Below are 20,471 nucleotides of genomic sequence, written 5' to 3'. Positions count from 1 at the left end.
ATCAGTTGTTTCCTTCAGCATTATTAGAGCCAAAGTGTAAAGTTAGCCCTTACTTTGGGGGTCTCTGGTGTGATTGTCACTCGGAAGAGGTACATGGATACATACATCCCAGTCATCATTGAGAGCAAAAGACCATGTCTGGGACTACCATGAACACTTAGTCCATACTGTGGACAATTTGACAGAATAAGTGTCAGCAAGGCACACATTGTGACAATGTATTTGTATGGATGAATGTACATGAATGGTACACAAATTACAAACCCGGGCAACAGCTCTGTCAGACAGAAAACCAGCTGCAAGGCTGCCAAGAAATCCACCCACCTCCAGGGCACTCATATAAGAACTTCCTGTAAAGACAAGTAAAAGTACAAATTAAGCAATTCTACTTCACATATCCCCCAGCCAAACACATGCACACACAAACACACACACACATTTGAATGCTTTTATTTGGATCTGAAAGGCAAGCAAGGGAAACAAGATCCAAATACTCTGGGAAGAGTCATTAATAAGGTGACAGGTATACATGGCTCACATGCTTTTACAGGTCCTTTCATTTATAATACTCAGCACATTAAGTATAAACAAAACATCTCCGTCTCCATATTTGCATGCTCCCCATAATGGCTGAAACAGAGCAGAATTTTGCAAGTATTTTTGCCTCCTTTTTTTGCAGCCCCCCTAACTGCATCCCCTGCATTCTTATGGACATGGCCTAAACTTCCAAATACCAGGGTTACTAGTTTACAGTTGTATCTAAGTTGGTGAATGAGATCTACCAATGGTTGATATTTCAATATTTTGGAATAGTAGCAAGTGTCCATATACAGTTCAAAACAGCAGCCCACCTCAACGATAAATACAGATTTCATACATACATACAACATTTTTTAAAATAGTCATTGTGAGATGTGTTATGATGGAACCAGTTAAGTTTTACCGTGCTGTGCTTGTAAATCTTTCTGTCATGTCCATAGTTTATCTTTTGCAAATCCTTTGCAACCAGATCGACCAGGCGGTCGTGTCTGACCACATAGAGTGCTTCGACTTGGCCAGCTTCACTCGCGGTCCGCGCGTGGGATCACGCGGTATCACGCGACTTTCATTTTTTTTTCCCAGTGAGACGCTGCAACAACCCAAACAACCGGTAGATGGCTCAAGTGAGCAGGGTGTCTCGTAAAAAGAAATGGAGCCTGGAAAACCCTACACAGACTTCACTACAGACTTTAGCAGACTGGTTTAGAAATAATTTAATAGCCAGAAATATGCCTGCCCTGCCCTAATAAAGAAATATTTGGTTAACTGCGAGTGAATCCCGTTTGCAGCCGTAAAAGAAACGCAGGACAAATGAAACATTCTGGTTTTCTCCGAGTGCAACGATGATATACAGACATCATTTGGACAAAATATAGAGCATATTAACCTCCGTTGCTCAGCCAAATGCCTTCCTGTTACGTCCTGTTATCACGGAGTTACAGGCGATAAACGATTTTTGATGGTCACAAGTTTACTTCATTAGCGGTTTATTTTTTTGATGTGTTTTGATGAGTGTTTTTCATTTAAAGGTTTGACTTCGTGCTTATTCAGAAGAGCATTTAGTGCTCTTCCCAATCCCAGACGTTCACATTGCATGTTTGTTTGTAATGGATGCAACCGCGAGATAGGCTACGCGTTTGACGGCAATGAGTTGTTAACAGACATGAACCAAAACATATAGCCCAGCAGCAATCTAGGGACTGTTCGTTATTTATTGAAGGGGCCACCGGAGGAATTTTGAGTTCTTCAGTCAAAAGTTGCATGACCCTCCCTTGCCTGCTAGAAATTGTTCAATGACCCTCCGACAGAATTGTTAAAAAAGACATGACCCTCCCTGCCAATTGTCGCTGTCTTCCTGCCCCAAGCTGCTTTATGCCACAGCCACACACTGTGATAACGTTCTTAAATCAATCTTTCCGTGAGCTTGCATGCTACCAGTCCTTCATTTTCAAATGTGTTGCGCCTGTTTGCACAATTTCACAAATAATCATATGTGATTAATAATATGACAAATAATTCCTGTGCACGGGGACCGAAACAATGCATGCCAACTTTTTCCATGTTTCTCACATATTTTAACTTCCCCCGCTGTCTTGCCGTTTTAATGTTTTCCGTAGAATATCCCATATTTTAATACTCTCATAACAGCCCCCCATCGGGGCCTGTCTCTGTGTTGCCCTGTTGCTATCCCTTGCCCTTCCAACGAAACAGATGTCTTCAAATCATCGTTTTCCTTGCTTGAAGGCTTAACTTAGAGTGATGTTAACCTATTTAAGTTTAACGCCGTGATTGTCGTGGAGAGCACGATTCATTGGCTTGCATGTTCGGCCTTATGTCTCACGCGCACCTGAGGCTACTCAGCTACAAGAGAAAGAATTTACCCTGTTTGTATGTTCACTCCAAGTTGGCCTACCATAACTTACCAACTCTGCACTGTAGACCCTAACTGGCTATTTATATTTTTCTGTGAAATAAGCAAATGTATTTGTTCAACTTTATGAAGCAGAATTACGCACTAGGCTACTTGGAATTACGCACTAGGCTACGAGGCTATTTGTTTTGCCTTACTCTTGATTCATTTAGTCTTCTAAATCTTCTGTCCTTGTGGGAAGATTTTTTCCCCATGCATTTATTCTAGGCTACTGTCAGTGACTGCCGTGAGAGAAGCGGGTTCTGTGTTTCGTTCATGTCAGTGACTGACGCGGGAGAAGCAGGGTCTGTGTTGCGCTATGTTAATTTATTTTCAATTGGGCATACCGTGCCGTGTCGTCCACAGCTCAGTTCTGACAAAGCCGAATTTACTCCTTTTGAAACAATGAGTGCGCGCGTTTGTATGGTTATATTGCTTGACAGGGGGGATCCCAAGCAGCTTTCAGCCATAAGGCTACTTTGAGAACATTTCCTAATTCACCCGACACTAATATTCAAAATGTTGAAAACTATTTCGGCATAGCCTATTAACTGACCACCCGATTCACGTTGACTGGGGGCAGGGGGCCATCAGACATTTGTGCCCAGTTAATCCGGCCCTGCCCCCAACAAATCACACCTTCCCACCAGCTGTGACAGCTTAAAAGAAGTCAAGAGGACTCCTAACTCACAGACCTATTCACAAACCGGTTTTGTGGCATTTCGCCTGTTTTGAAATCCTATGCGGCTACAGGAGCTTCCAATCGTGAGGAAGCAATTTTGCATTGTAGGTATAACTAACATGCAATAACGCCACCAACAACAACCAAAACTAGGCTACTCATTGTCAACATATAAATTAAATGTAACATTATTGTGAATCAAATTAAAATGTTCTCTTTTGCAAACGTAGGCATAGGCATAGTAACAGATTAATTTAATAATGTTACAAAGATACTACATCAATCCGTATGTTTCATTAGGCTACGAGGCTATTTGTTTTGCCTTACTCTTGATTCATTTAGTCTTCTAAATCTTCTGTCCTTGTGTAGCGCACGCATTCTCAGACCTGTCACCTGCCACTCATCGTAAGGGAGGTGTTTGGAATCATTCCCGCGTTACAATCATCAGCCAATCAAGGTGGTCACTTCAGTCAAGCTCGTGCATGAGTAATAACGTCATCCATAGCAACGAAGACTCGCTCACTCTTAGACTGTTAGTCAAAGATTCTAGAGCGCTCAGCTCCAGAATCTGTTCAGGAGTAGTCATTTTCCCTTACTAAGAGCAGCCTAGGTCTGAAAGGCTTTGTGAATAACTTAATAAGAAAAAACTCCTATAGCTAAAATCTTTTATTGCTATTTAGGAGTAGCCTACTCCTAGTGGTAAGATAAAAGGCTTTGTGAATATGGCCCCTGGTGTCTAACCCAATGCATAGCCCATTTACACAAAATAATGGTCGAATATTAGTCTACTGATGATCATTGTTATTTAAGAACATGCAGAGCACCAAAAACATCTTGCTCGTAAAAAATCCTCATACCGCACATTGTGGCGGGTCTATTATTTAACCTACTTACTTACTCATTCCCCACTTTGATCAAGGAGGCATTGACTGATGATAGTGGAGATAACGTGTTATCCCGAGGCCTTTGCAAGTCAGCATCCCCGACGGTAGTCTACCCTATTAAAAATATAAGTTTTCAATGTCCCAAACGGAGAGGCATACTTTATTGTTTTAACGATCTCTATGCTACTCACCAAAATGTAGGCATGGGAACATGATGAAGTATCCAACTGTCGTGTAATTTATTGTGATTACGAGCCAGTGGTTTTCAAACATCGCAAAATGAGGACATACAGACTGCTCAGATAACAGGTGTACCTCCAGTTATGCACGGTTTTAGTCAAGTCATTTAAATGTGCTGGTAAAACAGTTGTGTACTCTGGGCACAGTTCTTCCAGAGCTTCGTGCCAAGTAATAAGCGTTGAGTCGAGATATTTGTGTGAATGAAATGAAGCGTATAGGCCATAGTGTGACATGCGTAAACCAATGGTGTAGAGATGACGCCACAGGGTTTTATTTAAGAGAGTGTGGTGGATTTCTATGACTTAAAGGATGCATGTATGTTTTTTTATAAACTTTGATATTACTGCAATTATTATGAGACTTCAAGGCCTGTACACATCTTAAGCAGACCAGACCAGGTGTTAAAGAGAGGGGTGAATGAGTGCACAGTGACACTGGGCCTAGACGGTCAAGAGCAAGAGGATGAGGTAATGGTAACTGGAAAAAAACAGAATCAGACAGTTTTGCATATAATTTTTATGCATGATATGACAAGGGGTCCCACCAATATCCGTAACCTTGGTGGATGCTGATAGGCCAACAGGTGTTTTTCGAGGGAGGCGAGAAGGCCCAACTTCAAGGTTAAGGAGTATAAAAGATAGGCCGCAGCCATTTTGATTTCAGATCTCATCGGGGGCCACCATCTGATGACATCTCACCTCACCCTATTGCTTGACACCTGGTCTGAACATTGTTTAGACTGGATTATCACTGCAATACGGTGAATAAAGATTCAGCAGTCTTCGGAGATCTCCTGTCTATTCTGTCTCCTTCGGACGCCTTGTCCCAGAGTGCTAATTAGTAATAGTCAAGTGATAAATTGCTAGTGGATTCCAAAGTGGACTAGTTTTTCCACGACAAGAGCCTACGTTTGTATGTAGGCAATTTATATTCACAATACTTAGGCCTACTAAAATAAATAGTATTTTATTTGTATTGGTTGTTTAGAGTAAAATCGGTCGGTCTTAACGCAAGTTTACAACCGGCAAGTCGGTCGGACTAAAAGGGGGAAAAAATAAATATTTGGGTCGGTTCTAAATTGACAGGGTCGGTCGGGTTACGGCAAACGAAAATATTTTTAAGGATGGCCTGGCAGTGTTTTTTTGCGCGTCTGCAGAAGTCATCCAAATATGAATGTAATTCTGCGGCATTAAAGCAGATGTATTTGTTTATTGTACAGAAAAATAAAAATGACATGTCAAGCAGTCAATTGACTACATTGCAGTCAAGAAGTAGGGCCAATTAATTTACGAAACCAAAACGTGGGTCATAGTTGTCTAAGCCTCTATTGTGTAGCCTGTTAAAAACGTCGCCAGATAGTATTAAATCGGCAACAACATTGTTTTCTGCAGAAGCCTACCCAAGGCTACAGATTCATTCTGAACAGTTATTTCTCTACTGGCTCAATTATCACACCACTGTTTTGATTTAATGTAGCTCGTTACCCCAACACTGACAATAATGTAGACAGCAAATTTCGATTCCGATTTTCGTTACCACCGTGTAGTCAAGCCTTAAGACATACCCAAGTAGCCTAAATCGAGGTAATGTTTGATTATGCATGGGATTACTCTCGGCAAGTCTCCTGCTTTTTCAGTAGGGGCGGCAGGCAGAGCGATGTACAGTGGCAGAGCGACGCACAGTGGCTGAAAGTGGTACTAAAGCTTCACGCCACGTAATGCGCGACTGAAGTGGTCATTTGAAAGCGATGCCCACTGTACAGTCCTTTGTAGTTGTAGCATCCATTTAGTATGTGAGCAACGGTTTCATTTTCTTGCTGAGTTGGGTGTAATATACAGTAGGGTTTGTGCTTTGATGGGTACCATGTTGCAAGATTGTACCTAGTTGGGAGACACTGTAGTCTTGCTTTAATCATGAATATTAGGATGTCATCTGAGATTTAAGGGTTTGTCAGGACAGAATGAGACACTGAGTGGTCGGCAAATTGGAGTAAGGCAAGTTTCCATGCAGTCTGAGGCCCGTCTAGTGCTGTCTGCTTTGGGTCTGTCTAAGGTGAAGAATTGAGGCTCTTGCATGTTTAATCTGAAGCTAGTGATATGTATTGTCTTTATTGAGGATTGCCAGGGTGGAAACCAGCGGATCGGTGATTATACTGTCGTTGAGAGCGACTACTGCTCCGTCAGGTTCCAGCCAGGACAACTGTAGTCCCGTGCGATGGCAGAGGTCATTTACATCTAGCCAGTCGGAGCGCACTCCGAATCCGGCTGCTCTGATATCTAGCTTTCCGTTCTGTTTTAGTTTAAATCCAAAAAAAGACTTCGTTTGTGGAAGCAGCTGGATTTGCGACACTGTAGATGTAAAAATAGCGATTCGCGTGATAGTTCTCTAACAGTTGTGTCGTCATTGTTGAGCATGTTGAGAAGATGCCCTGTTCTGGAAGTGGTGTAAAGCCATACGCGGAGTTAGTGGGGGGGTAGGGGGAGCACTGCCCCCTCTGGTGGAAACGGGTAATTGCATTTTCTATGAAGTACCCCTTGTTTGCCTACTGTCTTATTTTTAAGTCTGTAATGTTATATCATGGACTGCCTTATATGTGATACTGCTACTGAATGTGATGACTCTTAATGAACATTGCCATAGTCTTCTAATATTCAAAGGCTACACAATGTTTACCTGTTTGCCTGTGCTCAGGCACCTATAGTTGTCTGTATCCAGGCACTTTGCCATTAGGACTTGGCCTCTCTCAATGCATTTTTGAAACTGAGAGCTTATCTGGGTCCTATTAGATAGTAGACAGTTTTGTTATTTTCTGTTATTATTTGTTATTGTATATTGTCTATTGTGCAAAATGGTGATGGGACTTTTATGTTTCAAAAGCATTTCACAATGCACTGATTCTGATTGGCCACTCCACTTTGTCACATGACATGGAATCCATTTTAAAAGCACCTTTGTAAGAAGTAACAAAGTTTGCCCTGATGAAGACTGATTTGCAGTCGAAACACGTAGGCGTTATCCCTTAAAATAAAGGATTTTTAACTTTTCATCAACATCAGTGTGCCTCGGATTTTTAAGACTACCACCTTCAACAAGGAACCTATAGGGCCTTCACACTTTAGGGATAGTCACAAGCTAAAAATTGAAGTTCTCATGTCCTTTCTGATGAGCACCTGATGTTTTCTTCAAACAATTGACCCAACGCAGCACTCTCCTTTTCTTCAATTTTTGACGGGTAATTGCATTGTTTCAAAAATGAGTGAAATACGTCTGGCATGACCAGATATTTTAAAAATAATTTAAATAACACAAAACAATAACAATATAAGGAACGGGCTGCGGTTGATGATGGGAGCAGCCAGGTATTCTTCTCTTACGATCCTTCACATCGAAAGCGACATTACGGCCAACCTGACGATGCATGCAGGACGCAAAAAACGAAAATTACTGTTGCACTAGTATGGACATCTTGCCGTGCCAACATTGCAATAAAGGTTGCCTAAATGCCATGTATATAAATGTCCTGTCAGCTTACTAGCCTAATTGATTTTGCGTTGTGTGTAGTTTTGGACTTTTTATTCCACTTTGTTTAAACAGCAAAGTGGCGAAGCCTTGTTCACCTGTTTGGAACTGGCTGGTGAATGTGACGCGCGTAGGCCTGGCTAGTAGCCTGACGTTGTCATACTCAAATTCTAGTCAGAATATGAGTCTGATACTGCTCCATTGGGACGTAATTATGGGGGGTGCTTCAACCGATACAGGGGGAATGCCTCTGCACTCAATTGGATAGACCTAACCAATCAGAGCAACAAAATAGCTTACCGTGAGGTGTAGGAAGAAAACACACGAACCATCCTTCTGCTCCTATATCCCCTCCGTTTTTAAAATAAATCTGTTGAACAGTGATATGCTACAAACATGTTAAACAGCTGGGAAAGGCTGTCGCAAATCCCTCGAACAGGTGGTCAATCAGAGATTTCAAACAAACGAGGGAACATGTCGCAATGCAACAGCGCTGTTTTCCCTTGATGAAAGTGAAACCACCAGTTTTCCCACATCTCAACTTTGGCCAAAGTTTTCAGAAATAATCGTTTTCAGTGATACAAACTCATTAAATAATATGAATTTTCCATATGGGGCCTTAAAAGCCATGTATCCTTCTAGCCACAGCGTTTTTGTTTCAAACATAAGCCTAATCTAAAGCGTGCTCAGATGGCGTGATAGACCAGGCTGTTGCTCACCTGTCCATCATCGTAAAGCCTGATTTGATTGGTCCGCCCGATTTAGGGCGAGCATACTTGCCCCACAATGGAGCAATGCCAGACCGAACTTCCCGTGGGGCGGGACTAAGTTCGGAATGGCACCCAGGCTATCTGGCTAGATACACCATGACCCTTTTTGTGCATCTAGGTCTACTGATCGCTGTGGATTGGATTACAGCAAAATATGAATATTTTTTTCTTAACATGTCTTAACGTAATGGCGTGATTGCGCTTCTTTTCTCTGCGTTTGGAGAGGCATCAGACTGTAGGTGAACACTTCCTTTGATTCTTGGTGTTCTCGCTATGATTTAGGTCTGCCCTGCACTCAGCCTACAGTTTGGAGTTTACTTAGCCTACTTTGCCTTTGTAGAATCAAATTTTTCGACTAGCTAAGCATAGGTACATGAACCGATGCATCTTGTTATTTAAAACTCCACTCTGCTAGGTGGCTCGCATGCCAGCAGCACTCGAGGCGTCGGAAGTTTAACGTTCCACAAGCACAGCACTAGGCTATAGTTCGTTTTTACAGAAATGTCAAGATGGAGATGGCAACAGGTCATTCTTTACATTCTTTAATTGACAAAATATGATTGTACAAAATATTCAATCAATGTGGCGCAAATGAGGCTAGAGGCGGTGGATTAATTTATCAAAAGTGAGCAGCAACCAGACTCTATGGGCTAAGCCCCGAATGTTTTCAACTGCTAGGCGACACTGTCTATTGCGTTTCAAGACAACCGTGCTGCATTGGATTTCATAAGGACGAATTGTTAAATTGTTACAATGTAATTATATCTTTATTTAGCATGTTTGTTTTCTCCATATGTGCTCATACTGTGTAGGCCAGGTCTCAGCAGCTACAATTATTTTTTATTTTTTGTCTGCCCCCCCTGGCTCGAATGTCAAACTCCGCCTATGTGTAAAGCCATTCGATGTTTGGGACGCTGAGACCCCCGTCTGTGCTGGAAGATAATGTCTCGCACACACACACACAATTTCCATCTACTCTTCATACCTATGTGACATTGGGCCATTCACCAACTGTTGTTACGAAGAAATTGGTTCTTAAAACCCACTTACGCAGTTTTGACGAAGATTATGGTATTCACCAATGTCTTCTTGTTCTAAGGTAAGAACAGAATCTACGAACAATCAAGAGCACTCTTACGCACATTTGAGAACTGATTGTTTGTGCAAAATGAATGGTTATTGTATTTTCATCATATCTGCAGATGCAAAATATAATATAATTTAAATGACAACTATATATTTTATATATATTTTTTTATATTTATATATCTAGTTTTTCAACCCAGCATTTATGTTATTTTCACTGTCATTTCTGGGTTATATTCACCTAATTTATGAGTTATTCTAAGTATCTTCTTTTCCTCCTTAATCCAATCATTATTAATAACATTACAATAAATGTTTGCAAATCATGAATGTTACAATATAATGTTTTAAAATACATCCAATGGGCATCAATAGCCATGCAATGAAATAAATCAGGTCGACAATCATTTATTTGACAGTTTATTTTTTTAACAGATAGCTAGACTAGTCTAAAAAGCATGTGATACTTCCATGAAGGCAGGCAGATTCCACAGTCCGTTTTGGGGGTCACCCCTGTCAATAAAAAAAAAGAGTGCATTAATAACTGTTATTTACAGAACTTTATATCAAGACTTTCATGAACCATTATCAGTGAATGATGTTAACAAACATTAAAAATCCACTTGGAGAGTTGCAGTTGTTTTAAACATAATAACTGGCAAGGGCGTAGGTTTGGTCTCAGATTTGCTGTTTGCTGTCACGATACCAACATTATTGTTTCAATACCAATACCAAGTGAAGAATCTCGATACCTTTGCGATTTTTTAAAATTTGATTTGGTTTGGTGGCCCCCACCATGGGTGTCGGAGGCATTCTGAAAGTGGGTGGGACATTTCAGTGGGGGGTATGGGGGGTCCTCCCCCAGAATTTCTTTTTTGGACTAGATGCAATTTCCTGAATTCTGGTACATTTTAACAGGTTATTTAGATACTTCTATATAACAAAATAAAGCTTTATTAATCTCATGGTATAGTTAACCATGCAGTTGCAATATCTGTTAAATTAAGTTATTTAATGCTTTGAATGCAACCCCGGAGTGGCTATCGGGAGCTTCGGGAGGATTCCCGGTGGGCCGTTAACTTTTTGTGCCAGTCTGAATGTCGTGAGCTTAAAGATATTGTTTCTCAAGTTCATTTGCTGCGCCCTCGCGGCACTTCAGCAGCCTACATGTAGAATGGTCGCAGCCCCTTACTCGCAGTTTCCCCAAATATTAACAAAGTAGCACTCACAAGAACTGTTCGGAAGTCGCAACTATATCTAGTCTATATTTGCAACAATTAAGAGGAGTTTATGAGCGGTCCCTCCTCCAGTGGTAGGCTATGGTCCTAACGAACACCAGGGTGACACACAGTTACAGTAATTGAGAGTTTAAAAAAAAATTGTTATTCTTCCACCGTCCAGTCCAGTACAATCATCTTGAAAGTAGCCTAGGCCTGACAGGAGATAACATTCTACAATTTACACAGATTTTTTCTCCTCTGTTGATCTCGCAACGTTGTTGGCGAATTTGTATTTGCATATAAAAACAAAATACCACTTAATTTCGGGTTAAAATGCATTGATGCGCGTTACTGAAGTTTGTCCCGACTCCCAAGTAAAATATTTACCAATTTGATATTACCAATAATGCCTTACATTAGCCTACCACGTTACAGCAAATTAGGCCCATTAGGCCTACATCATGCCACTTTTATAACGCGTTACTCCCAACACTGTATACATACAATCGGTTAAGACGTTCGGAAAGGTTACCGCCCCCCACGAGGGGGAAAGCATGCTAACCTTACACAATGGAAGTCAATGGGCGAACTAGCTAACAGTTAGACTTTATACATTCGTTCTACATTCAGGTGGAGTTCTGCTTGTTTCTGAACACAATCATTTGAAGGAATTGTGTTTACTTAACTGCCCAGTGTATGCTAACAACTTAATTTACCCTCGATTGCCCAATGTTGACGACAAATTTCTCTGGAAGCTATATTCAATGGTAGCATCATTAGGTTGCTAACTGGCTAACTTTATATCGTCAGTGTAACATAACCAACTGGTACACATTACTTGTTAAAACTATTCCCACGACCATTGTAGGGAATGTGCATTCATGTGAGAATAAATTCAGATGCAACTTACGAGTATGTGATGTTAAGGCAAAAGGGTTAGCTTGCTAAACCGAGCTACACAGTCCGGCCATTGAAAGCAGTTCTACAATGAGTACACTCGAGACAGTTCTGGCCGTTTAACTGGAATTAGCAAAATGAGAGAACTTAATGTTACCCTTAACCTCCTTGACACACAGATAACTCTCAGTTGAAACGTGTTTGTGCCGTTTAGTGATGTTTGCTAAAAGACTTAATATTTTTATAGGTGCTTTCTGTACTCAAGCCGGTGCGCTCCATTACATGCAATAAAAAGAATGTTTTCCCCCTCGGGGGCTTTTCAGCCACGGTAACCACGGCAACTGGGGGCGGTAACCACGATTATGACTAGTTGCCAACTGTATGTATAGGCACAACAAAACACTAAGAGGGGAAGTAACTACGCATCTTTAACCCTGCCAGAATTCTCCCGTGTCATTTGCGCGCGATAGAGGGAGTTACGCGTTGTGGCACCCCCAAACTCTGGGTGTTTCTTATGTATACAACTCTTGCACGCATTCGGCCACTGACTTTCCAGCGGAGTCTCCAACCGAAAATGTCATGCTTTTAGTGGGACTGTTAAAGGAGAATTCCGGTGTGATATTGACCTAAAGTGTATTGAAACATGATACCGAGTGTGAACGTATGTCTCATAGCCCATCTCGGCTTGTCCCCTGCACTCCAAAAATCTGGCGCTTAGTTAGCCGATGCTACCAACAGCTTTTTCAATAGTGGTGCTTCGGCATCGGGCTAGCCATGCAAATAAATCACTGTTTTACACCCATTTACGAGGCTCAATGTATCTCCACACTTCATTGGTAGACTTCCGAGGGCCCTGACATTTAAAACGAGACATTGAGAACTTTGAAAAAGCACTGGTAGTTTACTTACAAGACGATTTATACAGACAGTATCTTCCGCGAAGTTTAGCGTTTGCAGCCATCTTGAATTTAGTCACGATAAGTCGAGCAACGAGTAAGAATGAACAGGTATGATAAGGGATGCATGGATTCCAGTTTCTTCCAGTAGCAGCAACTGGAATCCATGCATTTCCACTGAATTATTTTTGGAATCTGATCCCTTATCATACCTACGACTGCAATTGATTGCAATACAAAAAAAATATGCGCGTGTTAGTTTAGTTAGTTTTGTGATGTTTTGCACTTTTGCCTCATGTGTTTTCAGGTTTGAGGGCTTTTTGGCAAGATTGACCTTGGTTAGACTCTGCATATGTTATTTCTCCATTATGGAAAATAAAGTCAATTTTCGACACACGTCTGTTATTAGTTCAATAACAAGTGTTCCTTGTTAAAACATGTGACTAGTGAAACTCAAATGATTTTAGAAATATTTAGCCAAAGCCAAAAAGTGTTAGAGAGAAGGAGAGACGCCGGTGCAGCTCAAATGTCTTCTTAATTTTCTTTATTCTTTAGTAAACTTTGACTAACGTTTCGATGTTCGTTAGTCAAAAACATTTTACACATCGAAACGTTAGTCAAAGTTTGTTCTGCACCTTTTACTAAAGAATAAAGAAAATTAAGAAGACATCTGAGCTGCACCGCGGCTCCTTCTCTAAAAATATCTGTCCTGGCCTGGTTGCACCGGATTGTCGCCAAACGCCAAACGACAGAGCGCGGAGAACCCTCCTTTGTCTACCAAAAAGTGTTACTTTGTGCCCCACGCTCCCCCACTGCTTGTGAAAGAAGGGGGTGGGGGAGGGGGGCTTAACGTGAAAAAGATTAATGTCCCAAAACGGCAACAATTCATAATGGAAGTGGGGGGAGGGTATGGGATGACCAGAGCCGTCTTCGCTGTGCTATTCAGAAAGCATCTTCTATTGTCTTTCCAGGCGCACACAGCTCGTTACCATATAGCCTATCGAGTGCCTTAACAGATAGACTCTGCTCTTGGGTTTGGCCTCACAGCGAACTCAACCCTCTTGTTGCTTGCAGTTTGTTAAATAAAGCGATGCAGATTACATTATTTATTTCTGATTAATTGCGTCTTTTGATGTATTTTGCAACATCTGCTTGTTAGGCTGGGCTACTGTCAATGTCCTGTACATGTAAATGTTCAACAATTGCTGGTGTAGGCCTACAGGCTACAATCAATTAGGGAGTGTTCGTTATTTATTTAAGGGGCTACCGGAGGAGTTTTGGGAGCGTTAGTCAAAAAAGACGTGACCCTCTCGCCAGCAAGAAATTTTTCTATGACCCTCCAAAGTGATTGAGAAAAAACACATGACCCTCCCCAGTCCCAACAATTTATTGATGCATTCTTTAGGCTACTGGGTCAATTTGGGAGCTTGCATGCTACGACACCTTCCTTGAAATGCCTTGAAAAGGCTGTCGTTTGCACAATTTCACAAATAAATCACCGGGACCGAAACAAACCTGTCAACTTTTCCCGGATTTATCGCGTATTTTAACTTTTTCCTCGCTGTCTTAGGAGGAGCTGCAGGGCCGTCGCAAGGGGGTGCAAGGCCGTGTGCGAACTTGACAGATGGTGCGAGGCCCTGTGCGAACTTGACAGATGCATGAACTTACGTGCATGAAATCATGCGATAGCTTACTTTACACATAGCCAAGGCTACCGTCGGTGCATTTTAGTAGCCAAGTCTAATAAGCTACACCAGCTTGTCTTTAAGAGGGGAAATTGTACAGCTTATAACATTAGCTGAGTCACATATTTGGCCATATGGTGTTTATCATAGGCTACATCACGAAACCAAATAGTGTAACAAAGGCGAACACTTTAACAGGGGAAATTAATTGGGCATGAATCATTGTGCTGAACGGTATTTGTCAATGAGCAGAAACACACATGACATTCAAACTGTTGATAAGATGTGCACTATGGAAACTGGTCTGTAGGCTAACATTGGACAAATAAATGACACTGACTCGCCATATCCTGACTCTGAAAAAACATTGTCCTGCTTTGCCGCAATCTCAGCAATGAAATCATAGGCCAGTTTGCAGGTAGCATAACGTCTTTTTCAATTCAAGGGAGAGCCCAGTCTCTCCTGTGACATTGAGGTACGCAAATAGTTTTTAATAGCCTGTTCAACTTCGAAAAGCTTCACCCGACATTGCGTCACTGATCGCAATTTCAAATTTCGGGAAGCTTCGTTCAATCTTTTTAAGTTTTAAGTGCAGTAGGCCCCTATCTGCCCCCTTTGGAATTATATCCCGAGCCTATTATAAGGTCCAGTGCGTTATGTCCTGGGATTCGGATGTGCTCAAAAAGAAAAGAAAAAACACTTTTTTATGGATGGTTATGAGGAGCAATATGAGTCTGAACTCCGTGTCATTCAGACTCAACCCTCTTGTTGCTTTGATATCTTTTTCGTTGTCGTTTGAACGTCGGCAAGCAGGCATGTTGCGGTTGCAATTTAAGTGAAATTTCTACAGTAGGCCTAGGCCTACAACATGCAACATACTTGTTAGGCTGGGCTACTGTCTTGTACAGGAAAAATTGCAACAATTGCTGGTGTACATGCTATAATCAATTAGCTAAATCATTTGTCCAGCTGTTTAAAAAAAAATCGTGCTACATTCAAACGCAAAAGGTGCTTTGATATCTTTTTGGTTTGAACGTCGGCAAGCAGGCATGCTGCGGTTGCAATGAATGAGGATAATTGGTTTTATCTGCAGATTTATTTTTTGCATTATTTTGAATATGACTCACTCCAGTCTCAATAGCACGCCACTTTTTCCACACGCATCTAAGTTCTAACACACATCCCCTCTCGCTTTCTCTCTTTCCATCCCTGCGCACGGGCTTTCTTAAAGGAGCTGCACCATTTTACAACAATTGCATCTACATTTTCATATTAGAATGTTTTGTCTGTTTAAGTGTAAGCTTAAACTACCGTGATCAATTTAAGTTCCCGTGCCCCCGCTGAAAGTCTCATGCGCTTATCGTTACACTATCAAATCTATAAGTAACCGTGACAAATAGGGTATAAGATATATAAACTATTGTTTATAACGTTATTGTATTATCATATATGTTTGGTAATGGCTCACTGCGTCATGGAAGCAGTTAAGTCAAGTCGCATCAAAAATAGTAGTGGCAGAACTCCCAAGTGACACCTTGTGGTTGTTTGTGCCATTTCTGAGAAAATGGGGTGCGTGATTCATGAAGGAACCCGTCCAAACTTAACTGGGACCCACTGTACTTCTGTTATCCTGCATATACAGTTAAGAACAAAATTATTCATACCCCTGGCAAATATTGATGTAATGTTGATTTTCTCTTAACCAATGTGTGTTCTGACTGAAAATACACTGCCACATGCCAAAAGGTTGTAAGACAATGTGGTAGAAACATGGAATCAAAAAAAATAAATCGATTTGATCTTTAACATATTTATGAATAATAGCCTAGCGCCTATGAGCGGAAAAACCACCCTTGCAACTGTGGGCCAGCGGGCCGACGGCCTCAGTGTCAGGAAGTATAACGAGTGTAACGAATTGATTTACTTTATGTGCATTCAAATACACATACACGCCAGGCACCGGCTAGAAAAAGGTAGCGATGGAGTTTCTCAGACATTCGTCATGATGGAGAGCCAGCAAAAACCAAGAAAACAGTAAGGAAATTGCCAATACTGCATAGTTTACCTTTACATTCCAATGACACCATGTCCATTTCAGTTGTGAGGGTTAGAAAAGTATTCTTTTGGGATATGTTTCAACCAGGGGGACCTGGTGACCTTCTCAAAGTAAACGGTAACACTAAAGCAAGAGGCTACACTGAGATTCTGGAGGAAAAGATCAGGCAGTCTGCCGAGAGACCTGCCCCAATAGGCATCATTGGACCATTAAACCATACAATGATTCAAAACATACAGCCAAACAAGGCAAGAAATGGTTAACAGAGAACAATGTCAACATTTTATAGTGGCCCAGTCAGAGTCCAGACCTAAATCAGTCAAAAAAGTTAGCACAAGGCCAAAGTGATGGCAAATAAATCGTTCCTGCCTCAAAACCCAGACTGCTGCTAAAAAGGTGCAGTCTACAATCATTGTGGAGACATAGAGAGGGTAGGTATTATAAGAACCATTTTGAGAGCGTTGATGGTAAATAAAGATGGTTCCATTGATTATTTAAAAAGGGTAAAGCCGAGGCCCACTGGTTAGCACTCTGGACTTGTAACCGGAGGGTTGCCGGTTTGAGCCCCGACCAGTGGGCCGCGGCTGAAGTGCCCTTGAGCAAGGCACCTAACCCTCCACTGCTCCCTCGAAGCCGTTTGAAAGCAGGCAGCTCACTGCGCCGGGATTAGTGTGTGCTTCACCTCACTGCGTGTTAACTGTGTGCTGTTTGAGTGGTTAGAGTGGGGGGTCTGACATCTGACTCATTAACCATCAGCACTGGTGCTCCCCAAGGCTGTGTTTTGAGTCCACTGCTGTACAACATCTACACACATGACTGCAAAGCCAACAGTAGTCATACCTCCATCATCAAGTTTGCAGATGACACAGTGATCTTGGGCCTGATTAGTAACAACAATGAACAGTTCTACTTGGATCAGGTTGATGAGGTGGCACAGTGGTGTCAATCTAACAGCTTGACACTGAATATCAATAAAACCAAGGAAATGGTAGTGGATTACAGAAGGCAGCAGCAGAACTACAGTTACACCCCACTAATGATCAGCGGGCAACCTGTAGAGAGAGTCACAAGTTTTAAATACCTTGGTGTCCACATTACTGAAGACTTAACATGGACTGTTAACACTCAATATGTTCTGAAGAAGTCCAGACAACGACTCTACTTCCTTCGTCAGCTAAGGAAATTCAAAGTTTCTACATCCATCATGAAGGCCTTCTACACTTCAGCGGTTGAGAGTGTTCTAACTGGTAGCATCATCACCTGGTATGGGAACTCCACAGTTAGAGATTGTAGTACTCTGCAGAGAGTAGTGCGCTCAGCTGAACGTACTATAAGAACTCAACTCCCTGCTCTACAAGATATCTATTCCAGAAGAGTACTCCTAAGAGCCCAAAAGATTCTGAAGGACTCTTCTCATCCTAACAATGGATTATTCCTACCGCTGAAATCAAGAAGATGCCTATGTAGTCACAAAGCCAGAACTGAGAGACTCAGGAGAAGTTTTTATCCCCAGGCCATCCAAACTCTGAACTCACACTATACTGACTTTGCACTCATTCACTCCTCAGCACTCATGACCCCCCACACACACACACACACACACACACCCACACACACACCTACAAGACTTTTAGCACTTTTACATCCCTCTCCCTATGCTACAGACCTTTTATTTATTTTCTTATTTCATCACACGTCAAAACACACACACACACACACACACACATCTGACTTTCTCCAACTTTTGCACACTTTTTATTTATTATTTTTGATTTCTCCTCCATCTACCCATGTCCTTCTGCCTACCCCCCACCCCACCCCCATCCCCAACACACACACTTACATCATCACTGTCATCACTTCACATACATACAGCACACTGCTTGCTACAGTAAGCCTCCTCTACATACTTGCTGCACACTGCCCCCACCCCACATACACAGCACATTGTCTTCAGGATCTTCTCCAACACACATCCTCTACATACTTACAGCACACTGCCCCCACCTACCCACACACACACACACAGTCACTGCTCCACTCCCTCCCGCCCCCACATCTTCACGGTCATCACTCACATACATTACATACAGTACTCTGCTTGCAATAGTAAGTCCCTGCCCCCCTACATACACAGCACATTATTTCATCAGGAAGCTTCTCCAACACACATCCCCAACATACTTACAGCACACTGCCCCCCCCCCCCCAATACACAGGACATTGTCTCATGAGGAAGCTTCTCCAATACACATATTGCACACTGCCCTCTCCCCACATACACAGCACACTATCCCATCTCCCTGGTCATCCCCCAACACACACACCAAGACCCCTGGCAGTTGGGTTGCCCCTTGAGCCGTGGATCTGCCCAAGGTTTCTTCCTTGGTAAGGGAGTTTTTCCTTGCCCCTGTTGCTCTTGGGTGCTCCTTTGTTGGTGCCCCCACCCAATCCCAATCCTCCCCCACCTTTTTTTATGCAGCCCTTGCCACTTAATCTACTTACTTAATCCACTTAATGCCCCCCATTGATGCACAAATAGGCGGACACCAGACATCATTTCACTGCATTTCTTACTTCCAGTAACTATATGCATGTGACAATAAACTTCCTTGTATCCTTGTATCCTTGTTTGTGTTTCACTAATTCACCAATTGGGTTAAATGCAGAGACCAAATTTCCCTCACGGGATCAAAAAAGTATATATACTTATACTTTGAGGCAACACATCAAAAGAGCAATGCACCAGGTTAACATATGGAACCTTGCCTTGGTTCCTAGCCCAGTTACAAAGTCCTTCAGACTGGGGATGGATTGATACAGATGCAGGCTGGCAGCCACGTTGGACAATACTCCCTGAGGCATCACAGGCATGCTATGAGCTTGTGCACTGTGGTTGTAAAAAGGGTTGTACCGGGCACTGTAAATGCAAAAAGGCACATGTGCGGGTGACTGCAGTGACTAAAGCTGTTTTGTAGGCCCTTTTCTTACCCCCAAAAGCTAAGGCCTCTACAACAACTTTCACTGTACTATTTTAGAATGCTGATATGTGACCTGTTCAATGTTACATTGGGGATTTGTGATGGGAGTTCAAGTTGTGAGTTTTTGATAGGTCAAGTTCAAGTATAGGGCTACATTTTTGTCATGTCCATATTTATATGGAATTGTTTGGTGAAATGATACATTTTGTACTTGGTTTTGCCCAATCATTGGATCTTTTGACAGTGATCTTCACTGCACTTAATGATGTTGACCTCTTCGAGTGCTATCAATGCTATAGATGAGTTCCTCATGCCCCAAAACATGGAAAAACATTTCTATCACATTTAAATCCTAAGATACACCCATTTCTAATTTCGGGCCTAGAAATTTCATATCACAGTGGTACAGGTGAGTTACAGGATAATAGAAGTAGAAGTCCATAAACCCCTCAGTAATTCTTTTCCCATCTCATATGACAACATAAAAAAATATTTTGATCCTGACTTTATCACACAAACTGTGGTTAGTGACGTGATGCTGTTAATGGGGAGTTTTATGTAGCCTAGCGTAAACCTATAGGTTATTATTTATTTGGCGTACCTATAAGGCTTTTTTCCTTATCAAAAGTGAGGGGGACGACTGATCTCTTCAACACTGCGGGGGATTTGGCGCTTGTCGCTGTGTGTGTGAAAGAAGCGGAATAGGAGAATGCGTATAACAAAAAAAAAAAAAAAAGCTTACGAGCGATTTACGCGCAAATGGGAGAATCCAATGAAAAGGACAATGAAGCACTAAACAGATGCTGAAAACAGCACTGGTATTTCGCACGGCAAAAGTGGGGGGGTCCAAACTAACAATTTTAAAAAGTCGTATAATGGCCACCTTGACGCTATCAGTTTTTACACTGGCCATTTTGGGTTATGTATTGGTAGATATCCCTGATAATTTAGGATACACACTCACTTGCTCGATAACTTAGCTTACACACTCGCTGGCTTTTCTGACAGTGTCACTACAAAGTAGGCCTAGGCTATGCTTTGATGCTGTTGTGTGTGTCAGATAAACCCCCTTCGGTTTCAGCCAATCAAATGACAGTGCTTCTTTT

General features: G+C 41.9%; 1 protein-coding gene across 6 annotated transcripts in view; it reads right to left on the bottom strand.

Moving 5' to 3' along the window:
• LOC125290072 (glucose-6-phosphate exchanger SLC37A4-like) overlaps positions 1-20,471 on the bottom strand; it is a 71,729-nt gene that overhangs the window by 9,982 nt on the left and 41,276 nt on the right. For all 6 annotated transcript variants that reach the window (XM_048237090.1, XM_048237091.1, XM_048237095.1 and 3 more), the window contains 2 exons: positions 265-350; positions 54-167 (listed from right to left, as the gene is read on the bottom strand). In XM_048237090.1, the coding sequence (XP_048093047.1) occupies positions 54-167; positions 265-350 (200 nt within the window). The remainder of the gene's footprint in view (positions 1-53; positions 168-264; positions 351-20,471) is intronic.

Source organism: Alosa alosa, chromosome 2, assembly GCF_017589495.1.
Source record: "Alosa alosa isolate M-15738 ecotype Scorff River chromosome 2, AALO_Geno_1.1, whole genome shotgun sequence".
NCBI classification, from domain to species: Eukaryota; Metazoa; Chordata; class Actinopteri; order Clupeiformes; family Clupeidae; genus Alosa; species Alosa alosa.
The sequence above is the reverse complement of the archived record's forward strand: the minus strand, read 5'-3'. Positions and strand labels throughout refer to the sequence as shown.